At 30.5% G+C, this 24030-nt stretch overlaps 1 protein-coding gene across 12 annotated transcripts; it reads right to left on the bottom strand.

Moving 5' to 3' along the window:
* Nucleotides 1–60: 60 nt before the first annotated feature.
* On the bottom strand, nt 61–23192 carry LOC113872689 (serine/threonine-protein kinase CTR1-like). Of its 12 annotated transcripts, XM_027510433.1 has the most exons (18): nt 23157–23192; nt 12030–12708; nt 10734–11035; nt 10506–10650; nt 10263–10366; nt 9829–10037; nt 9562–9570; nt 7790–8203; nt 6657–6697; nt 5880–5948; nt 5665–5765; nt 5481–5565; nt 5272–5370; nt 4625–4693; nt 4395–4526; nt 2864–2958; nt 2580–2782; nt 1909–2271 (listed from the first exon to the last, which is right to left on the bottom strand). In XM_027510433.1, exons 2-17 carry the CDS (start codon nt 12618–12620, stop codon nt 2680–2682), a joined length of 2568 nt encoding a protein of 855 aa, XP_027366234.1. In that variant the 5' UTR covers nt 12621–12708; nt 23157–23192; the 3' UTR covers nt 1909–2271; nt 2580–2679. The 12 variants fall into 12 exon arrangements, with proteins under 12 accessions (XP_027366228.1, XP_027366234.1, XP_027366230.1 ...); XM_027510429.1 differs by lacking the exon at nt 9562–9570 and having other exon boundaries at nt 7790–8182; XM_027510431.1 differs by lacking the exon at nt 9562–9570 and having other exon boundaries at nt 7790–8182; nt 12030–12687; nt 23157–23179.
* Nucleotides 23193–24030: the final 838 nt, after the last annotated feature.

Below are 24030 nucleotides of genomic sequence, written 5' to 3'. Positions count from 1 at the left end.
TGGAAGGGCGGTGGAGGGTTGAGACTATTGAACGATGGCGGTGGCAGAGAAGGGCCATTGGTGGGGTTGCACAGTGAGTGCTTCAAGTGCCGACTTTGATTTGAGGTTGTTTCCTGGCAGTTACGTTGGTTGGTTTGCAAGTTGCAACTGGGGCTGGTTAATTTCATGGTTGTTTGGGACCACGTGTGAGCTTAGATATTTTTTGTCACACAAACTGTTCTGTTGGGTTGGATTTTCTAGTTTGTCGCGAGATTGAGTGTGACTTGTTCTGTTTTCTCTTGTGGCCAAGTCTAAATACTTAGTGGCCAAGGTAAGTATGCCATCCAATCACGAACCAGTAAACTTGCTTTTCGTTTTCGGTTTTGAGTTGTCTTGTCTTTTTCTGAGGATTTTCGTGGGCCTAAGAGATTTTAATTTATTAGAAAATAATTATTATGGTCACAAAATAAATTAGAAAGTAGCGATTTTTTAGGGTTTATTCTTTGGACATAAAGTACTGTTAAGCAGATTTTTTGTTTTGTTTTTGTAACACTCCTTGTGCGGGTGGGTTTTTCCTTTTTCTTAGTATCTTACATCAACTGATTGAAGAATTTAGAGAAGAGTTTATTAAAGTATCTCAGTACATAAAATGACAATATAAGCGACAAAAAAATCGTTTTATGATTTTTAAAACTCTATTGCGTGGTTTTTTTTTTTTCAAAGTAAAAAGAAGTTCGTTTGATGAATGACATTCCTAACGAGAATACAAACAGGATTTAAGATTTACCAATGGAAAATTCGATCCAACATATTCCTCATTCTGTAGAGCAAAATTTAAAATCACACCACATTCTTTGCTGTATTTAGCTGCTGCGTCGATTTTTTAAAATTTTGTTAACGTGCAAGATTTACATAAATGTGAATTTGTTCAAATCCAATGTAAAGAAGGTTGTGGATTAAAATACAAACAACTTTAATTGTCAAACTGGGTCATAGGTAGTGAGTTAATTCAGTATGCGGTGAGTTTTAGATGCATGAGTTTGTACTCGAATTTTATTTTTACTCAGCTCACCTAACTCACCTGTTATACTGGTCAGCCTACGCTAAGTCAACTTGTGAATTTTAATTTAAATTACTATTTTATTATCAATATAACTCTAAAAGATTAAGATATTTATCCAAATCAAATTAGTCTATTGTGTTTAAATCTCTATTTCAATCATTTATTATTATTATTACTTGGTGCTGGGTTGATGAATTAAACCGAGTTAGCATTTTTATAGCTCAATTCAAAAGTGAGTTATGTTAAGTTGATTCACTATTGAACTCGATCTGTTATAAGCCAACTTGGGTGAACTGAGTTAACGTATTTTGATAGTTATATCAACAACAAAACATTTAAAAAGTAACTCTAGGCCAAATGTTGTACTTTTTCATCAATATTTTATCTCCGGTGTATCTATCACTTTGACTTTTTTTTTAAAAAAAATTTGAAAATCGTTTTTTTTTTTTTATATGTTCATAATATTTCGAATAAGTCACTCAAGGGATGGGTAATCAGTGTCGGATTTGAGAACAAGCACGTGAGTGTCTATGCCTACCCTTCCATTGCTGATCTTTTGCTTCAAGCTGTTCAACTGATCTATATTCTATTCCCCACCCCCTACTGTTTAAGTTGTTTGGGCTTCGTCCATCTCATGTACCTAACGAAAAATGAAATAAACATTAGCTGCATATTAGCAAATATTTTCTTTATGCATCACTTTAGTGTAAAATGAATTTTATTTAAAATTATTACACTATATGGGGATTTAATTTCAATATTATAAAATGACAACCGTTAATTGGGAGTACTTTGTAGTGTCAACAAAATAGCTTTTAGCCTTTTATCTAAAAACAAATGTCAGATGTTGGGGGGGGGGGGGGGACCATTTGGTTTGAAGGGATTTTATCAATTATGGAATGGTTGATTCAGATGTAAACAATCTCTAAAAGGCAGCGAATGAAAGCGTCACCGTGAAACTCAATTGACTAATGGAATCAACGAATCCAAGCAGGCAGAAAAATACAGGATGTACACCGCCGGTAAAGCTGCTTATCATTTACTGAATGTAATTACAATGGGAATGATTTTTACATACAAAATTATGAAAGAAAAATAAAACATTTCTTGGTGAAATTACAAGATCGCCTAATCAAACAATTTTGTTGGAACAACAAAGATGAAGTATCCTTGCTCTGCGTCGGAAATCAGTATTCTTAAACCTGAATTAAAGAAATATACAATTGACTCTGCAGCCAAAAAACATGAAGCAGCATTAGTTTGACCAAAAGAGGATAGATATGCAATAAGCCACAATCATCAGGGACACAATAATGAAAACATGTAACACATTAAAGCTTTTACTGAGTTGTAACTGCGATTCAAGCAGATTATAACTTATTTTAACCAAAGCTTGGGTACGTTCCAACCTCCAGTTATAATAATGCGAAGATCAAATCTCCGCTAGAAAATAAAAGACAAAAAAAAAAGTGAGAAATACTACGCCCAAGCTAGATCTAGTGCTGGCAAGAAGACTATTATGGAATTTGGCACGTACCTAGTGCAACTAAAACAGTGTAATCCTGTTAGACATCAAGACCAATAAAATCCTGTCATATGTGCATGAATAACAACTTGGTGTTCCAGCCATTCAGGTCTCACAGTGGCATGTTTGGACGACCAGGTTGAGGTGTAGGGGGTTTGAGCAATGACCTCAAAGAATCCATAATATTTGCAAAAGAAGGGCGTTTCCAGGGCTCACTGTAACAGACCAAGTACATCAACAAAATTTTATGACACAATATGGAAGCGAAATACATCAACAAAATTTTATGAACTCACTTGGCCCAGCAAGCATCAATTAATGCAGCAACTTGGGGATTTATATCATGTGGGATCTCAAGCCTTTTTCCCTTAAATCCAACAGCAGCCACAACCTACAGGACAACGTGCATTTTTGAATATTAAGTAAAATAAATAAATGTGGTAGAAACTTAGTGTGTGAAAAGAAAATGTAGTCTACCTCCTTACAAAAGAGGAGCCTTAATTGCACTGAAAATCAGAAGAAAAATAAAATCCCCCCCCCTCACCCGGGACCTCAAGTGCCTCTCTCCTTTCCTTCTGTCACTTTATTTTTCCTCTTCTTTCTCTTTAGGTGTGATACCAGAATTCTTTTAGGCTAACACCACTTTTGATCCCTTTAGTCTAGGCTGCGTGCAATTTCAGTCTCTAAAGTTTTTTTTGAGTGAAATAAGTTTTTCTATTTTTAAACTTAAGAAATGTGGTCCTGCCATCAATTTCTTGCTACTTAAAACCCCCCTCACATTATTATTTTCTATCTGAACATTTGGGATATGAAAGAATTTTAAAAGTTTAGAAATCAGAAATTTATGGTTTATTTCAAAGGTGGAAAGAAAATAAAGAAGACATAAAACACACATAATGAGACATTTTCTCTTGTTTGGTTGAAGAGAAAAAAATAAAAGAGAAAAATGAGAGAGAAGTTGACTTTCAGGAATAAAAATTCAAAATTTTCTCTTCTTTTCTCTTCAATTTAAATTTCAGAATTCTCTTTTCCCTCGTTTTTTATTTCCTTTATTCCAAACATAGTTAGTAAAAATTTGATAAATTTGAAAGATTTTATAGTATGTAAAAATTAGGACTTGCGGGAAAATTTTGAGATTTTTATTTGGATAAAATTTGATGTTTTGGTTAGTATGTTTTGAGCATTAGGTCTATAATAGTTTAATCAGTTCAATTTGTAAACATTTTGAGTAGAGAATGAAACTTCAAAGTAAAAGAAAAGTGCTGGTAGGACCAAATTACTTTAATTTTAAAAATAAAGACTACCTAATTATTCTCTTATTCAGTCCTAGTATAACAGCTGGTCACAACTTTCTCTTCTCTAACAGAATCTACCCCTTATTTCCTCCTTTCATGCACCTGCAGCCCATTAGACCCCTTCCTCTTTTAGAATAAACTTGGGCCAAAGGTCTAACTATATTATGCATGAAAATTTAACCAAAGTAACCATGATAAGTCAATGATAGATCAAAGCGATAAAGAATACCACTCAGTCAAAAATACTCAGCCACAACCTTAAACCTTCAACCATATACCCATTATCACTGGTTTGTTAGACACATGCTTTGACCAATATACATTTCTTGCATACATACATATATAGGTTCTTGCAATCATTTTCAGATTTATATCACCAGCTGCATGCTACTTTAATTTCATACTATATTCTATATTCTTATGATCATTAGTTTCATATCATAAATCTCATAAAGCTGAAATAATATAATTACAATAAAAACCTTAAGCATAAATATAAAGCAATATCCTGTATCACAGGTATACAACAAACCTGTGCTGGATTTAAATTAATCCATGGCTGTTGCAACGTTGCAAGCTCCCATAAGATTACACCAAAGCTGTACACATCAGACTTCTCATTTGATGGCTCATCACGCAGAACTTCTGGAGCCATCCACTCAGGCTAAGGAAGGAAAAGGAAAAAATTTAAATATGTAGTTATAAAACCTCTGAAACATAAGAAGTACAAAACGGAAATATCTGCAGTCAATATAAACTTACAGTCCCAGCAGCTGACTTGGACGAGAGAAATGTATTGGCCTTCAGACGTGAAAGCCCAAAATCACAAACCTAAAAGGCATTATTTTATGGGTGAAAAACTCCATTAATGTCCAAGAAAACAGATTACCAGCCCCTTCCCAACCCAAAAAAAAAGTGTGTTACTAACACTTTGGAAATGTTATTTTCATGTTAAATGGCTTTCCAACAACATTCCAAAACAAACACAGCTAATCAGCAGAAAGCTGAAAATTTTATCAATGTAGACAGTAGAGCAAGTTTTGCAATAACCTCAAATAGTTCCATATCCAATAAAACTACAAATCATTACTTAAATGTACCATTAAAAAGTATCAATTACTGTTTAAAGAAAAATCAATTAAATCAATAGTTTATTCATTTAGCTTCACCTTTCTAGACAAGCCAGAAAGAACTTTCATATTATATAACAGCCTACAACTTTAAAGCCATGCTAGAACAAAAAGGAGGTGAATCTTGGTTTATAGGCTTGTATCAGTACAAGGCTATTATTTGCAAGAGCTAGAAATGAAAAATGAAGTGAAATCCTACAGCCATGGGTGACAAATGACCTTTATAAATATATGAAACTCCTAAGACTAGTCAGCATACTAGAGAATCTTTATATTTACCTTCACCGTATATTTCTTGTCAACGAGAAGGTTTGGAGATTTTAGATCTCTATGGACAATGGGGGGATTGCGTTTATGAAGATAATTCATCCCCTTTGCCTGCAATTGATAAAATGACATTTGGTTGATCAAAGAATACCAAGATTTTGACATCACAAATTCAAAAAATACAAACAAGAAGCAATAATGTTTATTTTCCAAATACATACCACATCATAAGCCATACCAAGCCTACGCCTCTCATCCAACCCCTCTTTGGCACCAGATCTATGCAACAACCTATATAAGCTACCCCTGCACTTAGTCAAAGAACTCTTAATATCTAATATCAAATAACCTTGAAAAACTGCCCTCTTTTAGGGGTAAATAGTGAAACAGGTAGAGGAGGACAACCTTGATAAGTATTCCGTGACAATTGATAAGTTAGGAGGCTGAGTGACTGCCCCCATAAACAATACAATATTTGGATGCCGCAAACGTTTCATTATTGCAACCTTGCAAGAGAAGTGAAAATACAGCTCAAATAAACAGCACACAAATATCTAAAAAGCAATTGGTACTTTCTCTGCTTTCTCTGCATAAAACATGGTTAGAACTTTTGAGCTTACCTCCCTCAAGAATTCCTTGAAGCGTTCGGCATGAAAATCTTGTTCCATCAAAATTTTCACAGCAACATCCTGCAATTATCAAAGGATGTAAAAGCAGAAAAATAAATGCGCGCGTGTATGAAGCACTATTTCTGTTTTAAACTGAAGAAATCCCGAAGTTTCACAATCCTCTCAGAAGATGTATATGCCACAACATTGCATTCCAAATGATAAGACAACTACAGCTTAAAAAACTTGAAAACACAGAATTGGAGAAACATAAATGCCTTAAAGATATGCCAATTTTGTAACATTAAGGCTCCATTTGTTTACAGAAAAAAAAAATGTTTGATGGAAATGGTTCAATCAAATATCTACTCTCGTGGAGGATGAAAACTTTCAAATATACTCCTGGTATCCAATTGTAATGCAGTCATCATTGTAAATCAGTGTAACAATAACCGGGTTTGGATTTACATTGAGCTGCGCTTATTAGGATTATTATTAGTAATGTTATGTTAGGGGTAACATTGGGCTAGACTTGTCCACTTGTATAGTTATACTACAGTTGTCGTTGGCATAAAGTATTGGTATAAATAGGAGTCAAGTATTGGCATAAATAGGAGTCAAGGGTCAGAGCTTCATATCACAATTTATCAACTATTCAACATCTCATTACGCTCTTCTCATTTTCCATTCATTCAATAAAATTTCAACAGAAACAATTCAAACAACCATAAGTTGATCAATTTAGACAGAATAAATTTGAAAAATAATTAAAGAAAAGGATTGGCTTACCGAGCCATTCCACTCAGCACGATGTACAGTTCCAAAAGAACCTGAAATATGACAGGTTATTTTTTGTTAATGACTACCAAAACTAATTACACAAATCATATGCCACTAGAAGAAGATTGAGTTAGGTAACAGATTAATTAAATAATTAGGATCAGATTTTATTGCACAACTTTAGAGGGCATGGTAGAAGCAAGCAAAATTTTACCATGGTGAGGTATTTTTCCAGTGGTATATGTGATTGGATGTAAAATTTTATGATTTCGCTTTGGTGCTCCAACCATGAATTCTTTAATGAAACCTCCCTGTCTAGGCTGACTGTTCACATGTCAGTTCAATTTGAGTTTAGGGTAAATTAAAATCCAAACCGATCAATTTTAACTGGGTTGGGTTGGTTTGGTTTGGTTCAGTTTTTTTAAATCTTTTCAGCTAATCAGAACCAATTGGTCCAGGTCATCCGTTAGGGTTAAAAATAAATTATTATAATTTAGTTTTTACTCTCGTGTATTGTTTATTATGTGAAATTTTAAATTTAAGATTACTATAAAATAAAAAGATTTTTCATTCTTCAATAACTTTAGACAACAATTAAATCAACTTCAAACATTAATATTATTTTCAATTAATATATAACTTTTTGCACAATTATAATTTTATATATCTAGATCATTACTCTTCATTGCCTAGAATATCATAAAGAAGTTGGATAATAAACATGACAAAAGACATTTAATAATATTAGATAAGAAAGTCAAAAGAAAGTGGGAGAAGGCAAAACTAAAGGAAAAGTCTATATATACTAAAGCCTAAAATTATATATTTAAATATTTAAAAAAGAAAAGTTGATCGGGTGATTGGGTTGATTCTGGTTGGAAAAAAGAAAAATCTGATAAATAAACTTATTGCAATTAATTGTGTTCAGGTTTGAACACAACTCTGTCATGTGCATATGGATTAGGAATATTTATTGGCACTAACAAGCTGGCTTCGTTTTCTTGTTCTCTTCTTTCCTACTATCATTACTAAGGACAACATCCGTTTTAATTTTAATCTATTCTCTCTTTGATAGTATGTCTCTTTTTGTCCCCCAAGACTTTTTCCAATAAATTGCAATTAATAAAGGAGGAGATATATACCTGACCCTATTTTCTCTCTTAAAATAAGATCACTCCATGGTATGTCCAAATCCTCCATGTCAAGGGCAAGCTCTCGCGTAGATTTGTTAGGAATCAGTTGACTTCCTTCAACAAACCTCCTGCCCTCAATAATGTCGTCATTGGAACTTGTAAGTGCTAATGGGGTTTGTATACCAACAGGACGCTTATGCTTTATTGGTGGTGGATACTTTCCCACAGTTGTCATGTCTCCAATGTTCTGAGGAGGGTTACATGATACATATGCTTCAGAACCTTGATCTTGTGTGCTTGAATGAGAATCTTGGGGATGCAGAGGAAGGTGAGAAACTCTATTGCTGTCGGTAGAAATTGGCCTAGGGTTAATCCTGTCTTTGCACTTCCCATCAAACAGTTCTGAAATGGAGAACCCAGAATCTCCATTAGCAACAGCACATGTGATACAAAATTTAGCTTAACCTATACTTGCAACTAGTTAAACTTAAATAATAAATAACCATGCATCCATAATTGCATACCGTATTACAAGATCACATTCAAAACTACTAATGTCCAACATACAACAGGAACATCTACAAAAAGAACATGCTTTTGGAATTATTCCAGAGTTGACCTACTTAAAAATTTAACAAACATCAAATTAAATATAATAGCCGCTCAAATTTCATTCTGTAAACAGACTAAATTATATTAAACCCCTGTTCACCCCAATACTTCAAGAATTTGATACTCGACCAAGTATGTGGAACTGTTGACTGTTCTCCCAATTCCATAATACAGAGCACAACTTAATCATCCACAATAATCAACATGGAAGACATATTATAGCAAAACCATCACAGTGAAGAATCACGCTCTTTTTTTTTATTCTAATAGGCAACCAAATTCTTGCAATTTTCAAGTTTAGATAAATCGACAACTAATTAGAATGAATATATGAAAGAGAAAAGAAAATAGATGCCTGCTATGTAACCTCATCCTAGTGCTTATGAAAACAACAAATGGATAGTTCAATTAAAATAAGAAAGCTGCAAAAAACATTTTATGACCATATCAAGTTTGGTAGATAACCAAATTAATCATTAACACATCCCACACTGGCTAGGAATATGACCAAAACTCCCGTTATAAAGTATGGGCAACTCTCTTCCCCTGTGCTAGCTTTTGGAAGTGAGTAATTGGAAGTGAGTAATGCGTGGCCAGTTTCTAATATAATTTGGTCAAGTCTGGGATGCGCAGTCCACTAAGCCAAAATATCACTGAAGCCTGACTATTGGAGGAGCTCATATGATATTTGAAAGGATTTATTTATAACAAACATAAAGCTTAACTAACTTTACCTTGATGGAGAGTGATGGCATAGTTCCTAATAACAATATTATATCATAGAATTATTTAAATATAGATTGTATCCTAGAATATTTTCTTATTTTTTTACTTTCCATATTCCTAATATCTCATGATTTGTTTCTATAATTTAACTAGCACTAGTAGTATAAATAGAAGATAGTGCATTATGTTTTATATCATTACAACATATCAATTGTAATACTACACAAGTAAATATATTCAAAGTCTCTCTTCTCCCTCGCTCTATACCTGGAAAAACCTCATAATTTCAACATTAATTATAGTGTTAGGAACCAGAGATTAAACACCAGAAATTGATAGTTTTATTCTCCCCCCAATCCAGGATATATACCAGTACACAACTAACTCTTCCAACTTGGATAACCTCAGGACGCACTTTTGTCTTCCTAAATTCCAGTATAAACCTTCCAAATCTAGAGCCCCTTTGGGTCCAAGTCCAATACATGGTCCTGCTCTGGGCCCTCAACCCCGTCAGAGAGTAACTAGCTTAAAGCCAAAAAATATCCTCGTTCATTAAAGAATGGAAACAAAAACATGTTTGAAACACTTGGATCTTAAATTCCAAAGAAATGCAAAAATAGGCCTTAACATATTCTTCACAATATGTGAAAACAACACCACTGCAAACCCAGATTTAAAATATCATAAATTAAAAGAAATATGAATATCACCTGCAGAACTGTTGTCAAAGACAAGCTCAAGAGACATACAATCCGAGAAATACTGTTTGGCCAGTGACCTGAAATCAATGGTAGGTTCAGCTGGTTTAAGTCGTGGAAAGCGCAAGGGTGAAGAAAATGAGATGGAAGATGGACCATTGAGCAAGGAATCAGGCTCGGATAAGTTTCCTGGCTTTCCAATTAAATCAACAAGATATTCCCTGTATCAGGAATATTATTATTAAGAACATTTATTTAAAATGTCCCCATACAAAATGTTCACAGAATGTAAACCAATGGCTTAATGTCCTTTTACAATTTTGCATTTCCACGACCAACATAGCTCATTGAAACTAATCATTAGATTGCAGCTCCGCTAGAGTTGCAATCTAAGTTATAGACCAAAAAGCATATGTAATTTGCAATAAAAAGTTAAAAACATATACCTCTCAAGCCCAAATCGAACAACACAAGATGTTGCATCATCCCTCTTGCAATATTTACATCCCTTTGCAATTCGACAAGGTAAATCAATGGCATCAGCTAGTACCTGAAATATTGAAAATAAAATAAGTCATTTCAAAAACAGCTCAAATACAATCCCATTCACTAAACCAGCAAGCAAAAACAAATCAATTTTACCAACATGGAAAATCATAACCTTAACCCCCCACAGAATAGAGCCTTACTTTGAATAATATAGCACGATGCCTGCAGAGGCCAAGAGATAGACTACCTATAGGAATAACAACAGATCCTAAGCAATCTTTCAGATCATTACTGCAATCCCTCCAGATGGAGACAAAGTCATCTTCCCCAACAGAAGCTGAACCCCTTGTTATAGCAATAAAACACAGTTAGACTGACATGGCCAGACAAAAAACATAGGTCAAGCAAGGAATGCCAAGTAGGCTCACCCCATTCGGTTGCAAACCAGCTTGGAAAGATGATCTACAACATCTGTTGGTGTTATGCTGCTACAAGAAATGCCATGAACTCTATTTTGAAGTTCTCTTAAGCTGGGGTCACTGCATCGATCCACCAAAACTACTTCGAGTGACGAAACTATGCATGGATTCACAGACTTTAGTATGTCAACTGATGGAATTCGGCCACTTTCCTGCAGATCAGTGCAAACTGTCCAGACATAGGAATCCATCCCATGAATTAGGTAAAAGCCATCTGGAATTTTATCGGAGTATGATACGCAGCCATTCACCTGGTGCACATTATTAACAAGACACAATCAACAATTGCATACCTACCAATAAGTGCAAGAAGTCTATAACATTCAAGAACTTCCAGTGTAAAATAGAGAAAAAAATTTAAAAAGAAAAATGAAGTAGAATAAAGACGGGAGGAATATTTTTTCCTCTAAAACTGAATTCATGCAACACTCGAGAATCAGGCTTCATCTTCATCTCTCAAGAAATTATAATTATACCTCCTGGTGACAATTTCCTCAAGTACAACCAAGCACATTGCCCTCACACACAATAATACCAAAATATAAATTTCACATTTTGAAGCTCCTAATAACATTATATTTTCCAATACTGAATTGTTATGCAGTGCAACAAAGAGAAACGTAACTCCAGAATTAGCAATATGGAAATAACATGTAAACCTGCAATTTTCCCAGGGAGCAGACGCTAAAAGGGGGGGGGGGGGAGAGGAAAAATGTAAAACGGAACTCTGATATCCGGATTACTCCCTACTAGACTTGTCCTTTGGAAGAAACAAAACACAAGGTTTCTGTACTAATGCAAATTCCTTGATTCAAGTCAAACTACACTTCTCCAATCACCCATAGCAAAGAACCAAACAGTCTATGACTCTGAATGAACTTCTAAAAGTTTGTCTACAAAATTTGCCATCATCAACCACAATTAGATCTTCCTATTGATGCAGACTAGAAGCCACACAAACGTATATAAATTCAATATTTTATAAGAAAAACACATCAATCACAGAAACGCAGCTGCTACACCTCATGCAAACATTACATTGCACTTAATCTGACTTATCAACAAGTAATCACAACACCACAGTCAAAGCACACCTATCTCCATCCGCACGCTCCGTAACTATTTATACCACTAAGTCATTAACACTCGATTCAAAAAAACACCTTGCAATGAAAGCCGTCACCAGAATTCGCAATCATAATCCAATCCAAGGCACTCAAACGAAAGGCACGACGATCAACATACCCAGAATCTATGGGAAACCGCCTCCGCCGTGGACGACCGCCTCAGAGCGGAATCGTCCGGCAACGGATCCAGGAAATTAGGATCATCAGCGCACGTGGCGTCCGACGAGAGCCTCAGCGCCAGCGCCAGCTGCAACTGGTAACTCTCCTCCGTCTGCTGTGCCCAGCTTTTCCCGGAGGAGCTGGCAGTCCTCGGCGGAGCCTCGGAAAACTTGCTCCTCACCTCGCTAATCTTGAATCCCTCGTCATGCAGGTATCCGAAGGCATCGACCTCGCTCGCAGCCGCCGTGGACAGCGTCGGAGCGTAGTACTCGCCGCCGCCGGAGAGCGAGCTTTCGCCATAGCTGCTCCCGCTGGACTGCCTCTGCAAGCCGATCGAAGAGTACAAGTTTCCGATCCGATTGTTCCCCTGCTGAGCCGCTCTGTGATCGGCGACGAGGTCCCAATCGAAGGCTCGGTCCAACTTGCCTGGTCGGCCGGTTTTACCGTCGCCGGAGGAGGAGGGAGGCGGAGGACCGATGGAGCCGGAAAACTGGTCGTCGGGAATTTGGCTGAGAAGCGAGTAGTTGGATCTTCTGGCAGGCATTTCCATCGCACTCTGTTCACAAAACCCTAAAACTCGCCATTGCTTTTTGGGGGTTTCTGTTGTGCTATTCTCTCTCTTCTCTCTCTCTCTCTCACTAGAACTACAAACAGGTCACCGTGAGTGTGAATGGTTGAATGAATCTTCCCTCTCTCTCTCTCTCTCTCTCTCGAATTGGATTGTCGGAGAGAGAGAGAGATCAAATACCCAACTTTTTTTTTTTAATCGGTGGCGCAATCGTAATTACATTCTTTAAAAATTAATTAGTTTGGTTTTCTTAGTGGGAAAAAAAAAACCGGTTCTTGGTTCACACGTTTAGTCAGCCGGTTGCAGATGTCATGCTTTTCTCTCCAATTTTTTATTTGCAGGCATTTCTTTACTTTGTTATTTGAATAATAAAATAAAAATATATATTCAGTGTATACTCGTATGCTCTATTTATTTTCTAAGTAAAAAGTATAGAATAATATTAATATGAAAATAATAAAGTTTTTATCTATACTGCCAACCTATGCTTATCTTTATTTCTCAACATCTTAATATACTCTATTTGTTGAGTGCATATAGTAATTTACATTGAAATATTATAAAATTATGATTAATTTTTTATAACATAATTTTGTATAAAATTTTAATGTTTAATTATTCTTGATTAAAATTAATTTTATTTTTAATTTTACATTTAAATTAATACGATAAATTGTAACTTTTGTATTTATACTAAGTTTTATTACATTTTTTAAAAAAATTACAAATACAAATTACATCATTTTAAAAAAAATTATTCTTATAAAATTATACTCATTCGAACACTTTCAATTGGCAGCTGAAACTGAAACTCCATGCAGGCATAGGCTATTTGAGATATGGATATAATTGTTAGAGAGATTGAGCATATCTTGCATGGTTTATTTCAACTTTCGCATGTGACCTTGGGGATGTAAAAATTGTATCTAAGATTGGTGTTGGATGAATAAATTTAATACAATTGTTTTAAGTATCTCTCGTATGCGTTAATAAATGTAAGCAACTCAATGTAAATTTTAGTTGTATTTAAATTTTAAATCGCATTAAAATTGTCATTAAAAATTATATTGATTTCTAAGTTGAATGTTAGATTTTTATTTTCTTGACAAGTCTAGTATTTCTCATAATGTTATTGGATGTTCATAGGAATACAAATAGTGTTGCATACAATTTTTTTTTATATTGCATTTTTCAATTAGTGTATTTTTGTTCTCTCTTTGTATTAAGTAGACAAAGTGAAAAAATATATTAGCTTGTGATGTTTTATATATAACATTGTCTATGACAAACTTTTATATAAAATTTATATTATCATCTATTAATTATTTAGTTCGGAATTTTATATATATTTTTTAGCTCTTATCTTACGTTCTCATGTTTCCCGAGCGATTTCTGGATAATATCACTTCATAATAGCATAATTTTTAAACTGAATATATAGATTTAATTTTAATTTCCGGTTTGAAAGTCACGGTATAACAAAATAGGATTTAAATCAATTTGTAATAATAAATAAGGGTCATACATTTAAAATCAAAATTGAATTAATTCCTTACAAAATCCAACTAAATATGAGCGAGTGTCTAAACGCATATAGATTATATTAAATGGTTAAAAAATACAGTTAATTTTTATTTTAATACATTCCAGACAATGGATTTTATGTAAAAAGTAAACCAAATTTTGAACTGAATTATTGTAAAGCACACTAAAATAATGAAATTGCTGTAAAGTAAACCTACACAGATAACCTAATAGTGGAGTTGCTCTAATAATGAAATTTGTAACTTTGAAATCAGTTTAACAATGGAATACTGTTTTACTAGTAATTAATTGACAAGTATCTAGTTATACTTAATATCAATAGAAGAAATTTAAACATCAATTGAATAAAGTGAATAAACAACTAGATAAAAAAAATATAAAGTTAACTTTATATCTTGCAACTAGTGTAACAAAACAAGAAAAACAAGCATATTTAACTAGGAATGGGAGTGGGAGTGGGGAATGAAGTCACCTCACCGCTTAATAATAAGAGCATGAATTTGTGAAATACAAAATTAAACCCATTCATTTCTTATTTCACCGTTAGTAACTTGGATTAGTAAAAACATTGATCAAGTTTATTTGGTTACAGTGTGTATGGAAAAGATTAATAAAAACATTGAAAGACAAACCTATCTTTGGGTAGTTAAAATATATCTTAGCAGCCTTACAAGTAGCATATATTTTATGTTTTAGGCCTGCATTATGCCTGGGAGACATACCAAATTGGGCAATTATATTTTTCTCGGTATGGTCCCCAAAGCTGAGCCAGTCAATATTCGCATCAAATTGATACATTAAAGATACCCACTATGCTTTTCATAGTTCATTACAGAGAGCCAATCAACGCCCTTAAGCACAGCATGCCCCAATGGTACCCAAGAACACAAATAGTAACATCTAATAATCAAAGTGGCTTTACAAGTGGGAGTTGTATGGTTGAAGAAGTTTGGAGCTTCCATCACACCCCTTTTGATTTTCTGAAAATTCTTAACTAAAACAAGTCCATTTCTCACTGAAATAAATAAATAAATCATGCACATCAGCTTTCACAAGTATATCATCTTTTTTAAATGAAAATATCAGCTTGAAGATATATAAAAATAATATAAGATTTTTTTTAAACATTAATATTTTATTAAAAATAAATAGATTTTGTTAACTTCAATTTTAAAGTCAAATTTAAACATCCACAAATAATTTTTTTATAAAAAAATACATAATTATTATATTAAAATTATAAAAATATAATAAATAATTTTTTAATAAAATTTTATTATTATTAACTGTTTATTTTCAGTCTTGAAAGATAAGATTAACAAAATTTAAAATACAAAAAATACTTTAATTTGTTATAATTTAAAAAAAGTTTAATAATATATGTTAAGAATTATTAATATAATTTTCATGCACAATCGATGAATAATATAAGATTGATTACACTTAAATAAAAAATAATATAAATTTGAAACAATTATTCTGTAATTGTGTACAGATAAACATAATTTAAAAAATATAGTCTCTTTCTTTTCTGAAGTCACGCAAAGGGGGGTTTGAGTATTAATTTTAAAAATAACAGAAAGGGGGTCGCGTTCTATGAATCTGAAAGTGTACTTGTCATGGATGTGATTACTCTTGAATTCTTAGTATTTATTAATATTATTTTAATATGGGATTACGCTTTCATATAATAAAACCAAAAAGTAAGATTAGACCGAAGCATCTGGTCCGCAACCAAAAATATGTTGTTGGAATGATGAGTGATCCAGTGACCAGTCGGTGAACCCCAATCTACTTCAAGTGACAAAATTTAAGCAAAAAAAACCAGATTTCAATCTTTGAAAATGAAGCGTAAGGAGGTGGCAATCTTTTCATTGGATTATAGATTTCACCGGTTAGGATGTATATTACATATTGTCTGAATATTTTAAATATATCTTCTTCGTTCAAAAATTATAAAATAATGATTTACTCAAAGAAAAAATTATTAACAATAAAATAAAATATAAAAGCACGTAATTACCAAAAATATATAAATTTATTTTTATAAATGTTAAATAAAATAGTTAATATTAGTTATAATGATTTTAAATATATTTTAAAATAAAGATTTAACTGTAAAATACTAATTTAATTAAATATAAAAATTTGAAACACATAATTTACCGGAAACAAAAAGAGAAAAAAGAAAGAAAAATCAGAGTGAATTTGTGCAGTGCATTTGCACTGTGTTAGTTTTATCATTACATTTGTCTCCAAAATCCCATGCTTTTGATGAGATTTTAGATTTTCATAGGTTTACGATGTATCTTTTATACTGTATGAATATTTTATATATAAAATTTTCATTTAAAATTATAAATAATGATTTAGTTAAAGAAAAAATATTAATAGTAAAAATGAAATATAAAAGCATCTAATTACAAAAAATTATTAATTTATTTTGATTAGTATTAATAATTTAATATAAATAATTTAAAATATATTTTAAAATAAAGAATTAATCGTAAAATATTAATTTAATTAAATATAAAAATCCAAAAAAAAATCATTATTTAATTAACTATAATTTTATCATTACATTTGTCTCCAAAATCCCAATCTTTTACAGAAAAGTTTATATATAATTTTTTTTACAATACCTTTTTCAATACAGGTTTTTCTTTATTTCTCTTCATTGCATCATATATCTTCTCTCCCTCTTCTATTTATCATCCCTTTTGTAAAAATTATTATATAAAAATTAAGTATAACTATTATTTCTTCATCCAAATCCATCAAAGTTGTTGGCAATATGTGTTCAATACTCAATATTCTCTACTTTGATATATGTTATAAGAATATCTGATGAGAATTTTTTATTTAACTTAAATTTAACTGTAAGTAAAATAATAAATTAAAATTTAAAAAATTTAAATTAAATATAAAAGTTTTTAGATTATATATATATAATTAAAATTAAAAATTAATGCACATGATTTTTTAGAATTATAAATTTATGCATACCCATAATCCCAACATTTTATTAATGATCACATGCTTTAATTTATCACACAAAAGCAACTTTTTTTTTTTCCAAAGCAACTAAAAGTTCAACAAAGTAACTTGGGCTTTCACCCAGAAAATACAAAAAATGAATGAAACCCATCCTAGCTTGAATAGAACACCATAAGTGTATATCAAACTAAGTTAAAATTAAGGTTTTAAAATTTCTTTACTTTACACAAAAATAGGACTGTTCAGTTTATTTTTATTTAAGTGAATTAAGATTTATTTAAATAAAAATGTTTTCAGCTCAAATAAATGAAAAAAATAATTAATTATTTAATTTATTTCAAGAAAAATGTCATTTTCCCTCTTCTAACGGAGACGTTTTCTTTTTTATAACTTCAATACTCTTTTTTACATTGGAGTTCTCTTATGTAGTGATGTAGTTTGTCTATCTTAAGCACACAAAAAAAAAAAAAAAAAACCCACATATAATTGACTAAGACAAATGATGCTCAACCCATGGTAAAGAAGTCTATTAATATTTCAAAATGATAGAGAAGAAAATAGGTCCAAAAACTCAAAATAGTATTATTTGGTTGGATTAGATTTGCAAACAATAGTTCCAATAATCAAAAGCAAACAATTAGATTTAAAAGAATCTCCCTTTTCCTCTCTATTTCTCGTTAATACACTGTATTAGACTATCATAAATAAGGAAGAATAAGAATAACAATATAAGTAATCATCAAAATGGGTAGCATGAAACAAGTAACATGTGACTGCATTTACATGAATTTGACATGCCAAATTCTACTCTTTTCTCAGTTATTTGAGTGAAGGACATTTTTACTTAAAATGATCTCAATTTACTCAAATAATAATAAATTAGATAATCAAATTTTTTTTTCAACTATTTGAGCATTTTTATTTAAGTGATTTTTATTTTACTTAAGTCAAAATAAAATTAGATGATCTTATTTTCGAATAAACTAGAGATGATATGAATTCTTAATTGTTGGTCCTCTTTGAAATATGGATCATCTCCCATTGTGATGGGAACTAGACCTTCCAATTCTATTTTTGCTTAAATAAATTTGAAACATAAACATTAGAGTTTATGTATTTATTTTTATTAAGTAAAATTGAGTTAGCTTAAGCAAAAGTAGCAACCACGCAAGGTCCATATCTATAGAGGATAGACTGATTTTACTTGTGAAGAATCTTTTCTATGATCAGACTCGATCGTATCCTGTATGAACAGGCTCCGTAACATCCAATAAAAAAAGTGATATAGGATAATCTGAATTATATTTTATCTATTTCACTGAAATTAATAGTATAGGAATGCATTCATATCCTATACATTGACTCGATTTATGATACTATTAGAGTAAACCAAGTGGATCTAAAGAAAACAGGAGTTAGATTATATTAGTAACAAGTAAATCATCTGTACATAAAAAGTTTCAAGATATTTTTCAATAGAGGGTGTTTTTCTAACTATTCCACAATATCAATAATTGGCCTTTAGCATAAAAGTGGGTCATTTCCATTATGTGTCTATTGCTCCTCCCATGTTGATTCAAAGTTCAACATTTTTTAAATGAAAATTTTAAAAGAATTCTCCTAATCCTTCCACCAACACCAAGGTATTCTCAAAAGCACAATACAACTCTTGTGCTTTATCTTAAAGCAACTTGAGTTGAGAGTTCTTATGTTTATCAATAAGCACCACTTTCATAAAAATCTTGCTTGGTTCAATATTTTTAAGCATTGTTAAAGTCAATATCTTTCTACTTTCTTTCATGTCATTTACATCACCTGCAAATAGAAATTCATCCCTAATATGTTATAAAATTCATTAGATATATTAACTATGTATGACAAAGTACCATAGAAAACTACAAATTCAAAGTGCAATTTCTATGAATTTGAGAAGAGGTGTTTATATACAATAATTAAAAATAAGACGCTGATTTGACAAATGGGAGGTTAGATATTAAGGAATAGAAATAGGTAGAGGCAAATGTTATTGTGTGAGGTGTGGTTGAGTGGATGATTGTGATGTTAGTTGTAGTTTTAGCAGCATAAAGATATGATTATATTCTTATAATTATCATTGGACTAGAAGTGTGATAAGATTATTCAAGTTTAAATGATGAAAAGGAAGATTATATATATGATGTTATAATAAAAGCAAATAATTTTCTTATTTTAATTCCTTAAATTACTATTGTTATTGTCATTGTTATTATTATTATTTATTAAATTTTTGTTTTTTACATTCATTTGAAAATATATTTTTTAGAAAACATATTTTTTTTAATAATGCATCAACCATTTTTCAAAACAAAATAATGCTTTTGTAGAATTCTTTCTTTTTTTATTTTTCTAAAAAAAGGATAAGAAGTCGCATAGGATTTAATTTTGACTTTCTATTTTTTTTACATTGCTCAATTATGTAGCTTTACCTGTGGTAGTTGAGTAACGAGTGTGTTAGAAACTTTAAAATTTAAAAATGAGATAATATAATACTTTAACAATTAAGATAACTTTTGTTTGATATATTTTTTTTTTGTTATCTTAAGCGATTCATAGGTTGAACATGTTATAAATTTAGTGAGTGAATTCAAATAAGTGTAAGTTAAAATTTGACTTAACTTATTTTTTAACTATATTTAAAATGGTTTTCACTATTGATAAAGTAAAAATCAAAGCACACACAAAGAACAATGAAAGAAATAAAGATTTGTTAAAATTAAGTATGTGTGAAGAAATTTTATATTAAGTAAAGAATAAAAAAATTGAACATTATATAAATAACAAAGATCAACAACTAAATAGCTTTAAGATTTTTGGGTTGAGTGTAATGTTTAAATTTGCTTGTATGGTTACTCATGGCCCATTAATGGAGATTTTCCCAATGTTTAAACCCTTTTATATATCCAAATAAGGATTGCTTGTAAAGTAAAAAAATACGATGAAGGAAGGAATTGTTGAGTTATTCATCCAAGTCCAACATTGACAAACTTGAAGAAAGAAGTAGAAGAAAATTATTTTAATACAAGATTTTATTTTATATTTACTCACCACAACAATATGTACTCAAGGCTTGGTTAGTTGTGTGTGGATGTAGTCATGTAGGTAAGAGATGTCAAATAGCTTTAAAGTAATATGTGTACTTTTTTTCTTCCTTTTATGGGATGTGTTTTCAGAGATAAAGAATGTAAATGACTCATCTTTTTTCTCCTTCAACAAGACTAGAGAAAAAGAGAAGTGAGAAAATAATAAACATCATAGGAGATAAAAAATCATTAAAAATACAATATTTGATCGACATTATTTTTTGTTAGAATATTATACAATACTAAATAAGTCAATTTAACTTGTATTCCTAAAAACAACAATCTTAAACTAAGTATCATACACACAATAAATTTAGATTGACAATAATTAAAAGAAAGGTTGAAGGTTGATTAATTATTAATTAAAATGGCGAACAAAATAAATGAATTGAAGTTATGACTAATATATTAACTATTCATTCAATTTATTAAAGAAGTTATCATAAGCTACTAATTATTAAATTTAAAATATATTTTTACTCTTAAGATTTAAGATGATTAATTAAACATTAATTATGTTAGAAAATATTTCTACTGTAAATCACACACAGAATATTCATTAACCTTAAGTTAGACAATCAAATATTTTTTAATTATTATTCAGTTCTCATCGATCAAAATTTATTTAAATTCATACATAAAGTTAAAACAACACAAATATGATTCTTTTAATTCTAATTTAATATATAAAATTAAGTATTATTGTGATTAACTTTTTTTGTTAATTATATATTAAGGGTTAGAATGAAATTTAAATATCATAAAGTATGTGCATTAAAAAAATTATACAAAATCTAAGAATAGAATTGAAAATAAGCGATCAAACATATTCACATTTAATTAACAACAAAACTTCAAATATAAAAAGATGAAATATAAAAGGAGAGTACAAATAAAATGTATAGAAACAAGATTTTTTTAAAAAAAAAATTCAAACCCTGATTCTAAACACAGCCAACAAAATTCAAAACATAAGTGAAATGTATAAAAAGAGAAAAATTAAATTATTTATAATAATCCTAATTAAGTATCTGATTAATACAAAATCAAAATGTAATAATTTTTCAATAAAATAAAAAATAATCATTTTCATTATTCGTTCCTTCAATCAATAATTATTTTTAGGCTCCAAAATTTCTAGACACGACCCTGAGGTATGAACCAAAACTAAATACCTATTTGTAAAGTTGCAGATGAACACACACCCGATGGCCAATAATAGTTAAAACTTAATGGACGTGTGAGTGCATTAATATTATCCTTATATATTTTTTCAGCAGTAGTAAAAAGTCTCTCTCAAGAATTAATAGACTCTTTTGGATCAAGACCAAGAATCAAAACTGGCAAGATAAAATATGTACAACCTAGGCAAGAAAAATTTAGTTGATCGGGAGAAACTAGTCCATGCTGGGAGAATAGATCTTGGCTTTCTTTTATGGTTGACAGAGAGTCTGAAATTCAGGTTCTAATTAATTCCTAGGTTTAGACAACGGTGAATAAATATGAATGGGTGGTGGCTTAATCATGCAACTGCAATTTTATCACAATTAAACTAGTAAACCATGAACTAATACTTTCATATCAGTTCAATAATTAATCTAATTTTAAAAACATTACTTTTTCCATGTAAAAATGTGAATTTTCTCGACAAGACTAAAAAGTTAATTGTTATTAGAAACAGAAAAAAAAAAGCCATTCTGGAGCAGAAAAGAATAAAAAAGAAGATCTTGGTGTGAAATAAAGCTATTAGGAATACCATGCTGGCTGCAAACCACGTTAACAAACAAATTGAGTAGTTGTAATTGCTATAAGATGTGAAGAAAAAGGCATAAAATGCATGACCTTAGAAAAGTATGTTAGAAATTTTTGAATTTAGACTTCACTGATAAATTTGTGTTTATGAAAAATGGGTTGTTTGTGGGTTGTGGTTCCATTTGTTGACAAGTTAAGAATGGGGCCGTACAAGTTGTGAACTTGTGAATTGTGATATCCTTTTTCTTGTGGTCCCACACAAAGTTTGATAGGGTTTTTCTTAGAGTTAGAAATCAAAATAGTTCCAAAAGAGTTTTTAGCCAGAAACATAGAATTAGTTTGTCGTAAAATTTTGAAGTTATTAAGAATAAAAACGTTGGAATTCATCACTTTACCATATAATTAAAAAATATTTTTCGTCTCAAATCTTATTTTGACACTTAAATCAATCACTCCACCATCAATTTTAAATATATGTGATCACTTTACATTAATGTCTCACGCATTTAATTCACTCACTCATTTCGTATTAACGAATTAATGTTGTACTTGATAATTTTTTCAAAAGTAGCTAAGTCTTTAAAATATTAAATTCTTTGATTCATTTTAACGTCGCACTGTCTCTTAATAAAGTGGTTATATAACTTGTTTAAATTTCAATGTTTTATATATTTTAGTATAAACTTTAAAATATTATGTCCCATAATAATACTTTATATATATAAAGAGGATAACTTGCATCAGCATATGAGATATCTCACTCTTACTTTTATATCACTTAATAACTTTTTACTTAATAATTTAATTGTGAAATAAAATATTAAATTAAAAATTTCAATCACATTTATTATGTATATATAATTTGAAATTGATTTAAAATAATTTAATACTTTATTTATATACATCAAGATTAATATAATATATGCTTTTAAAATTTATGAAAATAAAAAATATTTGATTATAATTTTGTAGATGTTCAATTTTGATAAAATTTAATATAGATAATCTAGGTAACATATAATTACAATTCAATGGTTAGATTGATAAAAATTAATTTTTAGATTAAATTATTAATGATGTAAGAGTAAGTGTAATTTAATTCAACCTCCTCTCTCTCTCTCTCTCTCTCTCTCTTTCTATATATATATATATATATATATATATATATATATTCTAAATTTTTTATCTTCACAAATATTTTTCTCAAACTTAATATATTTAAGTTTATATTTTTAAAAAAAATTCTATTGAGTATTTCTCAATTCTATGTTGTATTCATTCAATCTTTCTTATCATATAATGTAAATCGGTTTAACTACATGAAAATAATAGATAAATTAATAAAAATATTTATATGTATAAATGGTATGAAAGTTTGTTCATTTTTATTGTTATCGGTCAATTAGTTGATGATTTCAAGATGAATGATTGATAAATAGATAATTTAATAATTTTATTGATGTTGATTTATAAGATGATATGAACACAATGCTCCATATAGGAATGACCAATCCACCTTATTTTTATGCTCGATCACTTCAAAGAGTAAGCACATTTTTTATTATATTCATCCTCTATTTTGCATGTACCGTACTACCAATCCTGTATGTGAATGATTCTATCGACTGCAAGTCATAAAATTTATTCATAAAAGATCACACCATTCTTGATTTGCACATTGGTTTGACGAAGTGTTTACATATTCAATTAAAATCCTAGAACTTAGATGGCACAACTCTTGATCACCTCGTTACTTTAGCACCAAGTGTTTACTATTTTTAATCTTGGGTTTGAGAGGATATGATTTTACTTTTTTTTGTGTTTTAGATTTAAAAGGATATTGTATCCTTTACTGTGCTATGGTTTCTTTTTTCTTTTGTAAATAGATTATTGTAAAGAGATCGATCGTAAGATCCATTTATTGAGAAAGCTAATAATGGTTGATGAATTACATCATTCTACATGCTCCATCTACCATA

This window comes from Abrus precatorius, unplaced genomic scaffold (assembly GCF_003935025.1).
Source record: "Abrus precatorius isolate BTA unplaced genomic scaffold, Abrus_2018 Scaffold7, whole genome shotgun sequence".
Classification (NCBI taxonomy): domain Eukaryota; kingdom Viridiplantae; phylum Streptophyta; class Magnoliopsida; order Fabales; family Fabaceae; genus Abrus; species Abrus precatorius.
The sequence above is the reverse complement of the archived record's forward strand: the minus strand, read 5'-3'. Positions and strand labels throughout refer to the sequence as shown.

What these genes read in the sequence shown, in the direction of transcription:
- LOC113872689 (XM_027510433.1), bottom strand. Translation starts at nt 12,620, where the DNA reads ATGGAAATGCCTGCCAGAAGATCCAACTACTCGCTTCTCAGCCAAATT. An exon ending in CTGGTTTGCAACCGAATGGG is followed by an intron (nt 10,651 to 10,733) that starts GTGAGCCTACTT and finishes TGCTATAACAAG; the next exon opens with GGGTTCAGCTTCTGTTGGGG. An exon ending in TTGGTATGGCTTATGATGTG is followed by an intron (nt 5,371 to 5,480) that starts GTATGTATTTGG and finishes TATCAATTGCAG; the next exon opens with GCAAAGGGGATGAATTATCT.